The 20,240-nt window shown below is 35.4% G+C and overlaps 1 protein-coding gene across 1 annotated transcript in view; it reads right to left on the reverse strand.

Moving 5' to 3' along the window:
* Nucleotides 1-658: 658 nt before the first annotated feature.
* Nucleotides 659-20,240, reverse strand: part of LOC311168025 (uncharacterized protein C8orf34 homolog) — a gene marked incomplete at both ends in the record, with an annotated part of 338,634 nt that continues 319,052 nt past the window's right edge. The window contains 3 exon segments of the mRNA XM_084229301.1: nucleotides 659-698; nucleotides 3,681-3,744; nucleotides 15,764-15,857. Coding sequence (XP_084085427.1) covers nucleotides 659-698; nucleotides 3,681-3,744; nucleotides 15,764-15,857 — 198 coding nt within the window.

Here is a 20,240-nt window from a genome sequence, read left to right on the forward strand (position 1 = left end):
AGCATATATTAAATTTAAAATGGATAATCTTAATTGGATTTAATAGCTGGATAAATGGTCAATTTTCTTTCTATATGCTTTGAGGCATGCATTTCATCCCTTACTGATTTGCTTTATTTAATTAGCATATTATTTGTCTTGATAGAACTGGGAAGATTATTGTAAGAAGGAACAATGATGGAGAATACGCCTCTTGCTGCTTCACAAAGCACCTATCATAGGTGGTGCTACAGAACAACTAATTCCAGAGAGATCTAACCAGCGCACCTTGGCACATATACATACATATAATGTTTATTAATCTAAAAATGAAAAAAAGTTATAAAAATAGAAGTAGAAAATCCTAGGTAAGTTAAAATACACAAAAATTTTAAGCAAAGTTATTTGAATCAGGCAATATTTAATGTATCAAATAGTAATCTTGATGGTTAGGTATAAAGTAATCAGTCCAAGACATGGGCCATATCAAATAACAACAGGTATCCTCACCTCCCCAGAATCCTTTGCCAGGGTTACTTTTCTTTAATTACACACTTTTACACCTCCATGTTACACAGTACTTGTTTATTATTGTTAATATAAAAATAACCATTCTCTAAATCATTATACATAATAAATAAAATTTGAATTATACATAAGGATTTGAATAATAAGGATTTTAAGGACCACTTGCAACTTCTTCTGCCTGCTTCACAGACCTGTAGGGTAGAAACAAAACAAAAGAAGATATACTTAATAGTATGTCAATAGTGCAGTATATTACAAAGAAAGACTGGGATTTTAATGATTTATTTTATTCTGTATGAATTTTTACAACAACATTGACCTTAGAGTACTACCTGTATTAACCACCTTTTATTACCAGTATGTCAGTTTAGGTATCTGCATAAAATGGTTTTTGTATAAAAATTGGAAGTAGGTAAAAAATATTTTAGAGTGTTTAAAACAGACTTTCTTCTTTCCAAATACAGCCAGTGAGAAATACTAACAAGCTATGTAACACAATTTTTTATCCTGGAAAAATAATAAAAGCTTGAATTTAGAAAAGTAGGGTGGCATAATGTGAATAAGACCATATAGGTCCTACTTCAGGGCCTCCCCGGTGGCGCAGAGGTTGAGCGCTGGGTTGCGAAGCTGCCCGCGGCCTCTGCGGCGCCGGTTCGATCCCCGGCTGCTCCCCGGCCACCAGAGGAGGGTCCCACATGGCGCGCAGACCTCTCCTGCCGCCCGCTGCTCCCCTCAGCAGTGTACTTCGGTCCTTCTGCCTGCTCTGCTCCCCGCTCTGGCTCTGGTGAATTCTCTCACCCTCCCGCGCTTCTGACTGTACCCAGTGCATGTATAAAAACAAAACAAACAAACAAAGAAACAAATAAATAAATAAATAAATAACATACCTCTATAAAAAAAAAAAAAAAAAAAAAAAAAAGACCATATAGGTCCTACTTCAGCATTGTAGCTATGTGTCCATATTGCTTAATAGGAAGGAATGCCTTTATTTTTTTCTAAAAGAATATTAGGATGATACAGTGAAATATCCATGTTTCTAGAATACCTTACTTTGATATTTCTGATTTACCAGGTAGGCCATACACATATTTTATTTTTTTAAGATTTATTTTATTTATTTATGCATACAAGAGCTGGAGTGTAGGCCAGGTGTGTGGTGGGGGAGTGAGAGGATTCACCAGAGACAGAGTGGGGAGCAGAACAGGCAGATGTACTGAAATACACTGCTGAGCAGAGCAGCAGGAGGTCTGCTGTGCCATGTGGGTTAGCTCCCTGGACTGGTATCAAACTCCTGCTGCAGTGGCTGCCAATAGCTTCAAAGTGCTGAGACTTAACCCTCTGCACCACTAGGGAGGCCCCTAAACACATTTTAAAATGAATATCAATTTTCAAATTACTCAGAGGACCTGAAAAAATAACTGCACGCTGCCTGCTCAGCGTTTAATGGAAGAAAGGGAAAACGGGAGAAAGAAAAGAAGGGAATCTATTTGTTTTTTGTATACTTTTCCTTTATCTAGAAAGATCTATTTATCTCACCCCACCACAGATAAAATTCCTTTATATAACTAACTCCTATTACCCTTTAGGTTTTACCCTTCTATCACTTTCTCTGGGCACTCTGACTACTAGTCAAGATAGAATCCTGCTGCATGCACAAATCTCAGCCTAATACTAATGAGCATTATGTATCAGAAGCAACCAAATTTTTATGTAAGCAATTGTTCTGTGTGTGACTACATCATTTAGTAAATGCAAGTCACCTACAATAGCTATGTTCTATTCTATGGAATAGTTCCTACTTATTATAAACCATTATTAAGTATAAAAGACTTGAAAAATCTATTCACTTAGATTGAAGGGCCCTATGCATATATATAAAACAAAGAAGATCTGAAATATTGAAGAAGAGAGTTACGTGATCTTTCTCTTCGTAAGTTCTAGTTATGTGGAAGAGAGACACATTTTTTGTCTACAACGCCAAAGATCAGAACTAGATATAAGGTAGCTACAAAGATTCAGATTTTGGAGCAAAATAAAAGTGTAATTTCTTTTCAAATAAGTTTCACTTTTTTTTTACATCTTAAGCAATATATGCTATTTATAGAAATGTTTTATATAAGCAAATAACTATCATCACACAACACAGAGACAACTACTGATAGCATTTTTGTTTCTAACCACCCAGCCATTATTCTTCAGCTATAAATACATCATTGGGTAAGTGTATATGGATTATATATAACAAAAGTTGAATTATATTTTACATAATGTCTTGTGATTCATTTTTATGAAATAATACTATAAAAATTTTCTACTTCAGCATATATAAGATGCAGATAGATGAATCCAGTCAGTCAGTGTAAATATAGGCATATATCCAGTTATAAGAGATCTTGTTTCATTTCAAAATAGATTCAATTTTTTCTATACATTACACATTTTCAATGATTTATAAGACATTCTCCATGTTTTATGATAAAACATGTGCAATGAACATCATGTCCTGATAACTACATAGTGGTGCATTGCAGAAGGTTTAGCTTTGGGGGATTTCTTAATATATAATTGTTTGATCAATGAGCAACTAAGTTAAATGCGCAACCAAGGGAGGCAGTATATTTCCATTACTCTAAGTGTTTATATAAAGGCTGATGACCAATAAAGTAGAGGTACTGCAAAAAAGAGGTGATAATTAGAGTGAAAGAGGAGTAGATGGTCTTAAAATGCCTTCTTATTTGAGTGCTTAGGTTCTTTCTGTGACATACTTGAGAGAAGATCAGTGAATTATTCATCTTTTTATATCCAAATCATACAGTAGCATCATGTCCATAGCAATGAAATTGATATAAGATACCACAGCTCTAGGAAACATTTAATGATATTATGGTCTGTACATTGTGGGAGATATGTTATCTCCCATCTATCTGAAAGTGATTTTCTTGCCAAGAAGAAGGGGTTTCAGATCTCTATCCCAGCTCCTCAATATGAACTTAAGGAGACTGAGATCCATAGGACATCACAAAATGAAAAGAAATCATTATGCAGAGTATTCAGAGGAAAAAAAAATTCTCATCAGATGACATGAGGACTATCTATTTAAAAAATATAAACTTTGATCAGTTGTAGATAGTACCCATAATTATCTGATATTAATAGCAGTGTCCTGAGCAAACATACCAGAGTAGACCAGTGTAGGACAAGAAGAGCATGGAACACAAAGAAGAAGATCAGCAGAACCTGCACAATGAAAGAAAAAGAGATAATATGCTGGACCAGGGGAAAAAAATCTATTAAACATAATTTGCAAGTTCTAGTGAAGATTTATTGAAATTAATATCAAAATTGCCTTCATAGCATCTAGGGAGTTACAATTATAGATGTTAACTGTTTAATAGTATATACATTCTCATTCCATAGTGCAGTCATTTTTAACTTAAAATTTTGCTGATTTTTAAATAAAATTTAGGCAAAATTGATCCTCCAAATAGTGTCATGGGCATACATTTAGACTGCAGGGCAATTCTGTTTAGATCACAGTCATGATTCTTATGTCCAGCATGGAATAGGCAGGAAAGTAATGTTCTACTGACTTCTACAATAACACAGCTTATTCAGGACTGGACATTACTGTATTGTAATGTTATACCATTTGTAATTTCACTTTATCATCACAATTATTATGAAATTTACTTGATTTGGTGCATGCACATAAATATATGCTTTATTTATCACATGTAGCACATCATATTACATGCTAAATATAATTCCTAAAGGCATCCCCGAGGAAGAAGATGAGCACAAACAAGGTATTGTGGATGGGACATGAGTATTCTACTTTAAAAGGGTAGAGAGATAAAACAGAGAGTAAAAGCAGGTTAAAATAAATCAAGTGAGATAATCTTTTTGAAGATAAATGAAATAAACTAAGTCTAAATGTTCCAAAATAGCTCTTGGAATACTAGTTCTACACAGTGTTAATTTAGATGTTTCACACACAAATGAATCCTTGCTCAAAGAATTTTGGGCAATATATTATATGTGATTTTGGAGGATCAAAATATACCAGCAAGTTAGTCTCTTAGAATTCCTACAATAAAGAAAATTATTTAACCTGATATTTATTAAAGTTGTATAATAATAGACTTTCATATAGATCATCTTTTTTAAAATTCTATAGAGCAAACAATGATAAGTGCTGCTTAAACTAGAATAAAAGCAGCATATTAGTGCAACTGTTACTTCACATAATTCAGCAGCAAAACAGAAAAAGAATGAGCTCTGTACTCATACCTGAGTTCAAGTTCTGGCTCCATCACTTCATATATGTGGTCTTGAACAAGTTAGCATCTTTCATAATCCTCCACAGAGGATGATTATAAGGGAAATATCTTTGGAAGTATCATTAAGTAGTGAAGATTTAGCAGTTTCATATAGTATTCATACTTAGATAGGAACTATGAAAAACAATTGTATTGAAAGTCTTAATTCTATGTAGAAGGTGGATGATGAAGAAAGCTGGAGTGTTTAGGGAAAATAATGATCCACTCATATTTTATTGTTTTACCACCCAAAGATATTACAGGTGTTTTCAAGAGAGTGGTTGAATCAATGATCTATCTATATTAGTGGTTTTCAAATCTTAAGTATATCAGAATCACCTATAGCGTTCTTATGACAACAATTACTAGGCTCCACTATTAGAGTTTCTAATTTAGTATATATGGGGTGGGGCCCAAGAGATCCTGATGCTGATACTAATGCTGCTGATTTGGAGGCCCCATTTTGAGTATCATTGTTTTATGTAGTAGCATGAAATTTAGACTGAAAGATAAAGTCAGCTGTGGTCCGACATACATGGAATAAAAAGAGAAGTAAAGAGTCTGGGTAGCAAAATAAGATTAAAGTATAGATTTAGTAGGAAATAGCAAATTTTAGAGGCAGGGGGTATGAGAAAGGAAGTAGATGAAAGTAATCCATGATTTTAGATTTTGTTGCTATTTGACATTTGACAAGAGAAAATAATCCACTGTCTTAGTACATCACTAGATTTGAAAGGACCAAGAAATATAATGGTAGGGCATTGGCTATTAAATCACTCAAATAGGAGTTAAAATTTCCTGATGATAATAATTATGGTAGAGAGGAAGAAAACAAACCAAATGTAAATTCCTTAAATGAACAAAGAGAAGTGACTGGTGAGAGTATAGTAATAAGAAAAGGAACAGGACAGTTTAATAAATGATGTGATCCTAAAGAATTTCAGGTAAAATAATAATGCTACCTCATGACATTTGACATATTGAAATTGAAAGAAGGAGCTGATTCCCCAGTGAAGCCTCACAGGGAAGCAATGCCTTCTAGGAAAAACACATTTCAAATAACGCAAAAATGTCATGGAGAGTGTTCTTTCAGCAGCATTGAGGGACAGATGATTTGCAAATCAAATTCCTGTTCCAGAGGCCACTGTGGAAAGATCTGGGAAATACATCAGCAGTGGTTAAGAATACAAATACTTAAGATTTCATTTGTTTGTGGCAGTGGGAAAAGGCAGTGTAACCAAGGATAGCAGAAATAAAAGAATTAATTAACCCCCAGTTTCTAATCTGAATATTGGCATAATATTCTTGTAAGTCACAGTCTTGAGTGACCCTTATGCTGCTGCCCTCTATTTTGAAATAGGACTACTTATACTGAGGGGAGCCTATTATCTTCTATAGTTGGTGGGAAAAAGAATAAGCAAGCGAGAGTAGTTATCAACTCTGGAAATAAAGACAGGTTTTTTTTACAGAAAGGGATACTCTTATTGAAAAAAACGTAGAGACAGGTTCATTCAGTGAAAACTTGTAACATGAATTACTTGAGGCACTGGATTGCAAATGTCTAAGGATTGGAATAATTGCTGCATTAATGCACCATGTTCATTGCAAATCTGTCTGAACTCTCATCAATAAAGAGGAACAACACATTGAATTTATGAAATGTCATTGAATATATGTTTTGCCATGTGTACCAATAAACCATTTACTACATACCTTTGTTATTTTTCTGAATATTAGGTTTCCCTGAATAATAAGAAGCTGGAAAAATCCAGGTGTGTCTACTTCTTGAGTGATTTAAAGGTCACCAGATTTGAGCTACATTCACTTATTCATTCATTAAATATTGATCAAGTAAATAGTGAATGCATAAATATATATCAAATATGTTAAATACTTATAATGCAAAATAGAAATATTAAGACTAGATTTTCTCTTATTAGCAAAATTTTAGAATTCCGCATGTGGATGCAATTATAAGTTATATAGTCTTATATAAGTAGCAGAAACTTTCTGAAAATTACTTAAAGTTAACAAATGGATAATTCTTTGTGTCCTCATATGAAAGGAAAAGTCATGTATAAATTATGTTTAAGAATACAAGGAAAGCTATGTTTTTGGTCTGAGGAGTGTTTAATTATACTAACGTTGACATACAGTTTTGGAATATTTAGTCAACATTTCAAAACAAGTCATTTTGAAGAAATTTGGCAGCATGCTTTGAACAGTTGTTCTATTTTTAATAGCTTACTATGGGATTAAAAACAGGCTTAATGCAATTACTAAATGTTATTTATTTTATTCTGTCAAAATTTTAATTTTTATGTTTATCATATATGCCTCCATTAATTATCTGGATGACTTTGTCTATAGATAATAATTTGTAGCACAGTATAAATATAACTAAATAATGTTGAAGTTTCTATTAAGAGCAGATTTCCTACACAAAAGTATTGCTGCTCATTTTCGTTATGTCACTTCTCCTTATTTTCTTGCCTTACAGCTTTTCTTTATGATACAAATTCTTGCACTCCTCAGTGAAATAATTCCTCCATTGATGTTATATATATACACTTTCTCATCCCTTCTCTAGTTTCTAGTGAAGAAATGGTATTTCAGAAGAAAGCTTATGACTTTGGATCAAGTTAGAGTGTAAACTACACTTATATTAATTGTGTGTCCTTAGTAAAGGCTATATAACAAATCTGAGTTTATAAAACCAGATAATATCACCTGCATATTACATTATCATGAGGATACCATGTGGTATATAACAACAAATATTTAATAAATGTCAATCGTCTTCTATCTCCTTCTCTTCTAGAGATGCAACTGCTTCCATATAAGCCTTAAAATATCTATTGCTCATAATAGTCTTCAGGGAGAAATGGAATGCTATAATTCTAAATATAGTTTTAAAATATATTTTGTGGTTTAAGTTTATGTTAAGCTATGTGACAATTTTCCCAATTTATTACTAAATTGTTTATCGATTAGAATTTATATTAACTCTATCAATCAGTAGAAAAGATTTATTTTGCAATATATTAGAAACTTTGTCCTTAGAATGCCTATCTTCATGTTATCTCCTTCATCATTATGCCTACACAAGTAGGTTTTTCAGGCACAATGTCAATCATTAGTCTATTATTTCTTTCCAGATCTGAATAATAAATATTTTATTATATCCTACGAGGTTATGTCAGTGAGCTTTTAGTTTAACTCAGATAATGGTAGAATTTAACTCTACCTCCAGCATCTATGGGAGGGAATAGTTTATTCATTCATATTTTTCTATCATAGTACCCATGAGCTCAGCCAAGAGAGCAGTTGCTCTTTTTGCTTTAAATGAGGACTATAATAATATTCTCTCTTCCTCAGTTCTAAGATATATTGAAGGTAGCAAGATGATTGCAAAAGCTATAGAATAAGAAATGCAGAAAAATAAATGTAGCTTAAAAAATAAAGGTTAAATTATTCCTACTTAATAAATAAAAGGCAGATGCTATTTGGTAAGGAAACTTGGAGGAGAACATTAATCTTTATTTCTATGGAATTAATGTATCTTTGATAGTTAAAAAATAGATAATTAAGCAGAGACAGATGCACCTGAGTCTAAATTTCTTTTCGGCAATTTAGTAATCTCAGGTCCACAGAGAAGTGGGACCTTAGATGAGTCTCTTGATCCTTATTTTTTCCACTCTAACGTCACCTCCAGACAAAGAAATTTAGCCTTCAACTGAAATATAAATGACTGTGTAAACTGACAATAAAAACGTGTGTCCATTTGTAAATTGTGGTGAGAATCTAGGAAGTATGTGTGAACTAATTCCACTTAGGAATAAAAACACAATGTTATTAATAATAACTTCAGTAAAAGTAAGTAAATAAGTGGGAGGCTGAAGTTCTTGTGTGTTAAAAGATAACCCAAAAATTGTCATCAATTTTTTTTTGCACAAAGGGAAACCATTTTGTATGATATATACTTAATCTAAAAGTAAAAAGTTGAATTAACCATTTACTAAGAACACACTGTATGTTTGAAATTTTACTTGATCAAACTAAAGCAACAAGAAGGTAATTTTCCCTTATTTTATGAAAACAAAATGCAATAATCTAAATATCTGATTCTGCTCAAATTTATTGAAATACATCAAAATGAGAAATTTCCCATCCGGTAATGGTTGGGAAAGTTATTTAAATAGAACATCCTACTATCCTGAATAGCTGTTAAGGTATCAAAGAGCGATCAAAATAAAAAGTAGTATATGGTCAATATCCAGAAGAATAAGAAAATAAACAGAAATGAGCTTGGAATTTGGGTACTCGTTTCCTCTAAAGGTACCTATCAATTCCAGAAGAAATTACTGAGTTGCTGACAACCTAAAGAAGGATAGCAAAAGTCGTGGACACAGGACAAAATCTGGAACTCCAGTTTTACTGAGGAAGGTGACTCAAGTGAATCTTCTAGGTTTGGGGTTGCTACTCTAATGGGCCACACTGTCAGTGTAAGGATAAAAAGGAAATATACTGGCCCTCTCAAGGAGTAAAATCCAACTTAAATCTCCACTTTCTGTTGAATTCAAACAATCTAGGATTGCTCTGCTCTCTGCTCTGGCTCTGGTGAATTCTCTCACCCTCCCGCACTTCTGACTGTACCCAGTGCTTGTACCCTGCTATTTCTTTCATATGCAATGCAAAATCCTCCCTATAGAAAGATAAAATCATCTGAGAACTCAAATTATTTTTGCAATTTTTCACCTAAAATTTTAAGTTAATGAAAAATAAGCAGATATACATGGTGACAAGACCATGTGATCAAATACCAAGAGAAAACAGAGAATAGAAGCAGACACACAAGGAATCATATGAAAGATTTATCAAACAGGGATTTTAAAATAATTATGCTTAATAAGAAAATGAAAGACAATTTTAGAATTGTTGAAAAGAACTAGAAGTTAAAAATGAACTAAATGAAAATGCTATAAAACAAAACTAATTTACATTTATTTATGAATGTGAATCCTTGTGGGATTTTTCTATCAACACTTCAACACTTTAGAATATACTTGTGAAAAAGGCTCCTGGTTACCAAAATGGATTAACGCATTGATAACAATTTTCTTTTCTTGAACATAATACGTGAAACTAAAACATCTAGAAGGAAATATAGAGAGTTAGCTCCTTGACACTAGTCTTGACAATGGTTTTTTGCAAATGACATCAAAAGCTCCAGCAACTAAAGCAAAAATAAACAAGTGGGACTTGTTTAAAAAGTTCCTGCACAGAAAGGAAATAATACACAAAATGAAAAGGCAAATCTAGATTTGGAAATAATATTTGCAAATGATATTTCTGATAAGGGGTTAATATCCAGACATATAAACTATGTGTGCTTTGAATCTACAGGTAAAAGCTTACTCTAAAATGGATTGATTACATGTTGGGCCTCCCCTGGTGGTGCAGGTGGCTGAGCGCTGAGTTGTGAAGCTTCCCACAGCCTCTGCAGCATCAGTTTGATCCCCGGCTGCCACTCGAGGGTCCCACATGGTGTGCAGATCTCTCCTGCAGCCCGCTGCTCCCCTCAGCAGTGTATTTCATCACTCTGACTGCTCTGCTCTCTGCTCTAGCTCTGGTGAATTCTCTCACCCTCCCGCACTTCTGACTGCACCCAGTGCTTGTATAAATAAATAAATAAATCTTTTAAAAAAAACCAAAAAAATAAAATGGATTACATATTATAGGATGAAAAATATGACCTGGAGCTAGATGTAATTACTGGTATTCAATTAATAAATTTATAATTCAACTCAATAATAATGATTTTAAAAAGCACTTTCACAGTGATTCATTTCTCCCCTCCTATACATTAGGTTGCACTGTTTGTCTATGTTTACTTTACCTTCTTTGCCTATAAAGGAAATAGTTTTTAAAAAAATCTTTTATCAGTGTTTTGTACAAATGGATTGTTTTAGGGAGAAAATGGTCTCTGTTTTAAATGGCATTAGTGTACAGGTCAAAAACTAGTTTCCTTCTCATTAATTTAAAAAATATATAAAAGGTAAAATGCCTGGATCTCCTTATCATTTGAATTATTATTAACCAAAGCTAGGGATATTAATGTTCTTCCTATGAATGTTCTCCTGTGTTAGGGAACTCCCTATCAGAGTTCCTCCCCATGTGAAGAGCTCTCCACTGTCCACTTTATCTCATCACATTCTTATTATCCTTACAATTTCAACCCTCTCTGTTCTTTCTATGACAACTTTCCAGATTTATTTTTCTTTAATCCATTATAAGTGTCCAGTGTCTTAACCAAAGAATATTAATTGCTCTTCTCCCTGGGCCAACAAACATAATCAGTGCACCCTCAATTTGTGTCCTTAACCATGCTATTTTTCTGGTTTGTATGACCTTCCTGTCCACCCTTGCCCCTCAAAATCCTAACCAACTCTCAGTACAAACACTACATTCCTCTGAAGGTCTCTCTAACCCTATGGTTCCTACTGGCTACTCACTGTGATATTTTCCTCCTTTGGCTTCCTTAACCTTCTATTTAGAAATAGAATGCCTCATGATACAGATGCTTACGTACTTCTCAATAGTTTACTAAAGAAAAGAGATGACATTCTATCATTTTTTCATTTTCCATGCCATAGGGAACAACACATTGCCACTTCTCATTACATTATGCTGACTTTCAACGTCCATAAATATGATTGTTCTAAGGAGGTAAACTGAACCGTGGGAAATATGAAAATTTTTTGAGAATCTTAACTTACTTCCTATTTTGGGAAAAAATTTCCTGGTTTGTTTAATTTGTAAAGGTAAAGCATATCAATGTTGCAGAACAAGTCAAGGGAAATCATGGGAACAATTTAAATGGTATACATGCTGAAGTTATATAATAACTCTAAATATACAGATGAAAATTCATGGAGAACAAAAAAAGTAGGCTTTATTTGCAGCTAGTCAATACAACTTTCTCATTTGGAAATAACATAATCCATCTGATATAAGGCTGCCTTATAAACTAAATACATCAAGGTTAAAGAATGAACTAGATTTTCCTTCATTTTGTTTTTATTATTTTATTTTGCAGTTTTAGACCACACCTAGAGCAAATGTAAGAATATTCCAAGGTAAACAAAATGTGGTTGGTGAAAAGATTAAAAACATGGGCTGCTTGTTTATATTTTTGATTTTTTTAAAAAAACAAAAAATTGGACCATGTATCTCCTATTTTTAATTTTAAAGACTTTAATGCCATATAATAATCCAAAGAATTCTGCATTGCAAAAGAACAGTTGGGTTGTCTTGTTTAAACATAGCTTCTTCTTAAACTTGCTATGAACTTTTCTGACTACTATTGCACATGACAAGGAAGTTTTAACAAAGCAGGTAGTCTGAAGCTTGTAACCTTATATATTTTTGAGCAACTTGACATTTTTCCATTATACTTAATGATAGTTTATGTGGTGAGATTTTTTTATATGTTATTAAATGTTAGCTTTTAAATATTTTCTAGGCACTTAGAAATAAATTGAACCTTTCAAATACTGGAATTTTACCATAAACATGGGAAACATTTCAAAATAAGGATGCACATGAATAATTGAGAGGTTTGTGGCCTCTAAATATAGTGAAAAATAAAAAGGAAACAATTCTGAAAATACAAACCTCTGACTATTTGGACATTTCATTTCTTTCACTCTCTCTCTTTAGAATAGGAAAGATACCTGTGGAGCTTATTAGAAATGCAGAATTCAGAGTTCTAGCCAAAGAACTCTGTAGCTCTCAAGTGGAGTATGGGAACATAAGTATCAGGCAAATACTCCAGTAGACTCAAATGGCTGTGATTTATTTTGTGATTTTGGATCATAATCTGAGAGACTGAAAAAAAAAAAAACCAACACATGTGATTTATACTTTCATATTAAAGCATGGCAAAAAGTATCTACAAATTAAGGATTCTGCTTATCTTACTTATAATAAAAGGTTTTAAAATTTTGCATTTAAATATGCTAGACATCTTTTTCTAAAAGGTGCTCTTTCACAAAGTTTTTTTGAGCTAAGTCTTATTTAAAAAAGGTGATAAATTTTACTTTATTTTATTGTTTAAAGATTTATTTATGCATACAAGAACTGGGGCCCAGGGCAGAGGTGTGGGGGGTGAGAGGACCCATCAGAGACAGAGTGGGGAACAGAACAGGCAGACCGATTGACACATACTGCTGAGGGGAGCAGCGGGCGAGCCAGGAGAGGTCTGTTGTGCCACGTGGGTTGCTCCCCGCTGGAGATCAAACTCATGCTGCAGTGACTGCGGACAGCCCCACAGTTTGCGTCCCAACCCCTTGCGCCACCAGGGAGGTCCACAAGTGATAAATTTGAAAATGATGTGAAGTTCCTGGAATTATTTGGAAACTTTCGTCCATGAAAATTTTGTCCCAGGAAAAATTAGAACATTTCACAAAATTACCTAGGTATAATTTATAGAAAACTGAGTCAAACAGGTGTTACTATTGGATGATGAATCTGTCCTTTTCCTTACTCATAAATTTGTAATGTATAAACTCCAAACTCTAAATTAGATGGTGGCTTTACATAGATATTTGTCATCTATTTCCCTTGAGGTAGATGGTCTATACATATCTTGCCAGCTGTTCTGCAAACCACATACATTGATTATAAGCAGCAGAAGTGCCATTGCTTCAGCGGCTCCATCTTACACTTGTCATAGCACCTGAATATTAGATGTCACTCATAAAAAGTATCTGCATCTCTAGGCTAGCTTGGCTAAAATGCTAACTAGACTTCCATTTCCAGATGTCTCCTGTTACCAACTAATATCTTTTAAATCCTGATTTTATTTCAAACAATTTACCATTGTCAAAGGGTCACTTCCAAGTAGAACATTGCTGAAATAAAGTATTTTTTACTCTAGGGATATGCATGACTAACATACAAATCCAATATTAAAATTTAAATAACACTATATATAACTTTTATAATAATTATTCAGTTACCATTTTTTTTTGTTTTAAATTTCCAACTGTCCTGGTAAACAAGTTGAAAAATTCCAAAGAAAGCTATTTATTCATTCATTTTTCACTCATTCATTCATTACTGGGAGTCACTCATTCTCAGATATTGACTGAGAGCTTAATGTGTACCTTAAGAAGATGAAATAAATATATGAATTCATTCTCTGATAAAATTTGCACCCTAGTAGAAGAGGAGATGATTAAAATTTTGCAAAATTTTGTGACTATGTATGCAAGGTAATATGATTAGATAACAAGGGTTGAAGAGTGTTTGAGGAGTTTAATCTTCTTGATATTATCAAGCTGTTTTCCAGATTAATTCTTAATGAAGGTAGATTTGAAGGAAATGTCTGATTTTGGATTTGGTAAAATATTTTGTATTAATAATAAGTATAATATTTTGATTGACAATTTTCTTTAAGTTTTAGTTCATTATAAGTAATAGCATACTTATAGAATTATCTTGTGCATCCTGTAAGGATGCTGCTTACCTAGTCTTGCCCATTTTGAGCACCAGGCTTGTCACATGTGTCGAACACAACAGTCAGAGTAAAATGAGTGCATTTACATATACAGTATGTAAATTTATATTTATAAAATATACACACATATTAGCTGGAAGAGTTTAACACAAAATTTTTGAAGGCCACAAAAAAGTTCAGTAAAAATTTGTCAAATCCAAACTCTAGAATGCATGTTAATGTATATTTAAATGTGTAAGGAGTAAGAGGTATAAAAACCTTTGCATTTAATAGACATTCTATGTCACAACTAACATTTTCAGATTTGGGGTATTCTTTTCTTTGCATCCCATGTAACTCTTATACTTTCTGAGTCTTCATCAGAAAGATGTTGTTTCCCTCCAATAGAATCTGTAAAATGTGACTTTGTTTTTCACTATAATTCTAAAATGCCAGCTGAGTGACACTGGGTGCCTGCCTGCTTCGCTCACCTGCTTATTTTGACTTTCATGTCTCTTTCTTTGCTGTGCTCCTTCTGGCCACATAAGCCTATGGCTATAATAGTGGAATAAGGATATCTGAAAATGCTTTTTCCCTGTAAGTATAATTTCCTGGAGTCCCTTTAGTACAGAATCATAATGCTGCCTGTTTAACATATTAAATATCTGTGGTGGCTATTGTTCAGGGAATTATTAAATAATCACACCACCAATTATCATGAAGGTTATAGTATCACTTCCCATTTTTCTGTGCAGGATACCATTGGTTAAAAAGAATGAATTTTGGTATTTCATTATTTTTAAATGATGTTATATCTACTAGAATCCAGATAGTAACCTCTCATCTACAGTGCTGAACCATAAGTCTGACACTGTAAATAAACCCCTGGAAGGCATGCACTTAGTCATGCCACAGTAGAGTAATCCATTCTTTGTTATTACTGAAACCTAGAAACTTAATTAAATCGGGAGTTATACATTTTATATGCCTTAAATACATTATAATAGTAATCTGTTTTATGAATTTAAACTAGTTTCTATATACATAAATTTATTCATTTAACCAATAATGATGTCATCTATATTATGGATGGCCCTAATAAACTGAAAATTTTGAATAATCACAAGTTATCACTGATATAATTCTGCAGTATTTATAGAAGAGTTACATTCCAAATAGAAATTTTATATTGATCTTCAGGAAGAATAGTTGCTTCTTTTAAGGTACTTCCATTTCTTTTCAGATTGTCAGTATGCATCACAATTAAGACACCATTGAATCAAACTTCATAGACATTTAGCTTATTTTTACATGTTCCCCCTAAACAAGCCAGAAGACTTTTTACAGATGCTTAATGTTATAAAAGGGAAATATCTTCACTATAGATTTCCTTTGGCTAAAAGATATTTATCAATAAACAGCAGTTTCTACTCACGTTTATCTTGTTCTGCTTCTACTCCTTCACTTTCTGTGTCACTTGGCAAGATCCAGGGTTGATGAACTACCTGCAATTGCTTTAAAGATTCATCCTGCCAAAGAAAAAAAATATTTGCATTAAACTCCAGATTGATATCAAGAATACCAATATAGATGACCACTTCAGTCTCCATGAGTCACATAATTAAAAAAAAAAAAAAGAATTTCCCTACAGAGAAGAGTTCTAAGTTTAAATTAATTTTCATGTCCTGGACATGTCACAAACCCTAGACTCATTTTTTTCACATTCTCCTTTTAATGAAATTTAATATCTTAATAAGAAAAGTATCAAGACTATGTACCTTCCTGAATTAAATTTTTATGGGACTCTTGGCACTCATTTGTGGAAATATAATGAAATATTCAATATAAAATTACACAAGATGTGTTTCTTTGCTATCAAGATTTCAAATTCCCTTTAATGAGAATAAAGATTAGTAGGATTTAGAGAACACTCAATTTCCCCTTTAGTACTACTTCACTGCCTCTTTCTCACTTCCTTATTTTTGTTAAGATATTTCTCATATATTCATTAGTAACTATGCTTTCTATTATTGACCTAAAACAGACTCTCATCATCTGTCATTCTGACTGTGGTAACATTCATCTTTGAAGTTCTTGAGGATCAGGTTTCATACCTTCACCAATTCTCACCAGCTCTCTGTCAGAGTGAGAGATTTTTAAGATATCACATGATGTATTCATTACCTTCCTCAGAATCCTTCAATGACATCCTCATTATTCCCAAGATAAAATCTAAACTTAAGACCCCTCAAAAGCCATACTTGTCTAGCCAGATCTACCACCTTGTCCATTTCCAGCCCAACTTGACTGACATTTTCCTCTCAGCTATAATTAACTGGTAGCTCCTCAAGTTTGTCTGTCTGATCTGTCATGATGTTTTCACATGTTACATTTCCTGCTGAGAATGCACTAATTTACTTATATGTCTCGAACATTAACAGTCAAGCTGTTATGTCTCTTAGAAGCCTTTCCTGATCCTTTAAAACAGTTACACTTCTATTCCTTTATGTACCTATTGTTCCAATATAAATAACAATCATTGTATAGTAATTGTCTTTTCATATCTTCCTTGAGGACATAAATAACATTTTTTTTAATCAAGGCATTTCCAGCATCTATTATATACCTGACAAAAAAATATGTACTAAGTAAACATGTGTGTAGAAGAAAATAAGATAGAAAAGAAAGGAGGAGAGAGAGAGAGAGAGAGAAAGAGAAAGAGAGAAAGAGAGAAAGAAAGAAAGAGAAAGAAAAAAAAAAGAAAGAGAAAGAAAGAAAGAAAATAAGATTCCTTTAGAATGAAGTAACAATTTCAAATTCATATGATTCAAAGAATCCTTTCAAGCTATTTTGAAAATTAAAAACTTAAAATCAACAATTATGACCAATTCACTCTTTTAACCACTCACATTCTTCCATTAATTTCCTTCTCTTTCAATGATCTTTTCCTCCATCTTGAGATATTTGGCTTTACTTTGTTCAATCAAATACTACCAAATAAATACCCACAGTCCTTGATCGCTAAGAAACATGGTATCACTATACACATGCATTTTGCTTAAAACAATTCCTGTCCCCATTCTTGATTATGACAGTTATCGCTGCTTAGTACAATCTAGAGTTTCAAAAAGGCACAATTTCTTAAGAGTTAGATCATGGAGTAGAGGGCTGGTGAAGCACAAGGGGGTAACTGAAGCACAAGGGGGTAACTGAAGCACAAGGTGAAGCACAAGGGGGTAACTGGTGAAGTGATAATATCAATTTGATATTATAAAGGCAAATATAAGATATTGAATTTTACCAAAACCTACAGAACTTCACACCATGTAATAAACCTTAATGTAAGCAAATAAAAAATTACAATAAAAAACAGTTAGGAGGTTGGAGGATCCCAAGATAGAGAGCAAAATATTTTAAAAAGAGGGCCTCCCCGGTGGCGCAGCGGTTGAGCGCTGGGCTGAGAAGCTACCTGCAGCCTCTGCAGCACCGGTTCCATCCCTGGCCATCGGGCGAGGGTCCCACATGGCGCACAGACCTCTCCTGCCGCCCGCTGCTCCCCTCAGCAGTGTACTTCAGTCTTTCTGCCTGCTCTGCTGTCTGCTCTGGCTCTGGTGAATTCTCTCACCCTCCTGCGCTTCTCGCTGTGCCCAGTGCTTGTATAAATAAATAAATAAATCTTCAAAAAATTTTTTAAAGAATATAAATGCATTAAAAATATATGTAACAGAGCAACATGGCGGCGAGGAGACGCTGCGAGTAAGATCTCCCATTAAAAAAAGTTAATAGGGAGGAAAAGCGGCAGGTCCCAGTGAGAACTGGGACACGGAAGATAAACGGACGACTCCAGCAAACTGCCCAAAGAAGAAAGTTGCCATAAAAGAGGACCAGAAGGGAGGGAAGTGCAGAACCCTGCTCCCCTCCCCCGCCCACAGAGGCGGCACTCTCTGACCGGCAGAGAGGAGGAAAACAACAAACCAAAACGCCCAACAAGAAAAACGGACGCAGCAAGTGGGACTGTGAGTGGAAAGGAACTATTTCAGCCACCATACCCCGTGAACGGGAGCTGAGGCGAACCCTGCAGGATCCGCCGAGGAGGTGAGCTCCAGGCGCCATTAAAGAGAGCCCCGCCCCCCAGGAGGAGACCAGCACCAGCACACAGCCCCGGCCGCCCGGTAAGCTTGCGCGAAAGCAGCGCTCGGATTGCTGCTGCCCAGGTCCCCGCTCCTGCGACCTAGGCTTGCGGGGAGATGGCGGAGGCCCTCCCTGAGTGAGCAGGAACAAGGTGCCCAGGCAGGGGAGCGGGATTCAAAAGGCGCCATTCCCGCGCCACTGATCTGGGCTACAGCCCACTTCCTGGAACTGAGGGCTTTGGAACTGAGACCCGGGCGGAGGCCCTCCCTGAGTGAGCAGGAACAAGGCGCCCAGGCAGGGGAGCGGGTCAAAAGGCGCCATTCCTGCGCCACTGATCTGGGCTACAGCCCGCGTCCTGGAACTGAGGGCTTTGGAACTGAGACCCGGGGCACGAAATTAGGGGCGTGGGTTCCCCACGACGGTGGGGCACAAGGCAGACACAGCACCCCAAAGCCGTTGAGGTGTACCCTACCATCCCCGCTCTGCTCCCTGTCCCACGGGGTGGAAAATCAGCTCCCCAAGGGCTCTAGGAGAGATCTCTGGCGCCACCTAGCGACTTGACCCCAGCAGAGGCTACTGAAGGAGCTAGTGGCCAGCTGGGGAGTTAGCCCACACCGGGCCCCTTCCGAACAAGTAGTCTGAGCCCACAGGGAGAGCGAGCACCCACAGCCGGGGCAGACCAGGCGCGCAGAAGAGAGTGCCTGAGACCAGAAGCGCAGGGAGTGTGTCCCACATCACCATTTTAGAACAGGGACATTTCTTCAGTAAAGACTACCTGCAGAAGGCTTCCTCAGGAGCCAGAGGTGAGCAGGGGAAGTTCGCCCACGCCAGACCCCCTCTGGCCTGCAGTCCAAGCCCAGAGGGGAGCAGAAACCCACCGCCGGGGCAGACCAGGCACACAGGGGAGTGTGTCCCCACATCGGCATTTTAGAACAGGGACCTTTTTGCAGTAAAGGCTGCTTGAAACTGACAGATGACTCCTGGAAGAACCAGAGGGGAACAGAGAAGCCCACCCAAGATGCCGGCCAGTCCCAACAACACAGTGTCCCAACGCATACGGCAAATTAGAAAGCAGACAGTAGGGAGGAGAAGAACCACACGCAACCTAGCAACTCTCCAGAGAAAAAGCACACCACAAAAAGAAAGCCAGCCCCCAGATTGCAACGACAATAACTTGGAAGAATTTCTGAGCCTTCCAGAAAGAGAATTTAAAATTGCCGTGATTAAAAAACTGACAGAAGTCATAAAGGAAAACAATGATAAGGGAAAAATAATCAACGATCAGAAGAATGCAATTGAGTCCCTAGAGAGGGAAAACAATGGTCAGAAGAAAGAAATTGAGTCCCTAAAGAGGGAAGTAAAAGAAATGCAGGAGATCAAAGAATTAATGGAAGAACTAAAGAATTCTGGGAAAAGCAATGAAAGCAGAATAGATGAAATGGAAGAACGAATAAGTAATCTTGAAGACACAGAAATAAAAAGAACCAAAACAGAAAAGGAAAGAGAAGTACGAAGGAAAAAGAACGAAGAAAGACTTCGGGAACTATCTGACTCCATGAGGAAAGGAAATATAAGAGTTATAGGAATACCAGAAGGAGAGGAGAGAGATGTAGGAACAGAGAAAATATTCAAAGAGATAATTGAAGAGAACTTCCCAAATGTGAAGAAGGAGCTGAAAATTGATATACAAGAAGCAAGAAGAACACCAAACTTCCACGACGAAAGGAAAAATACAGCAAGACACATAATAGTAAAGCTCCCAAGAATCCAGGACAAGGAAA

This window comes from Talpa europaea, assembly GCF_964194135.1.
Source record: "Talpa europaea genome assembly, chromosome: 3".
Taxonomy (NCBI): Eukaryota; Metazoa; Chordata; class Mammalia; order Eulipotyphla; family Talpidae; genus Talpa; species Talpa europaea.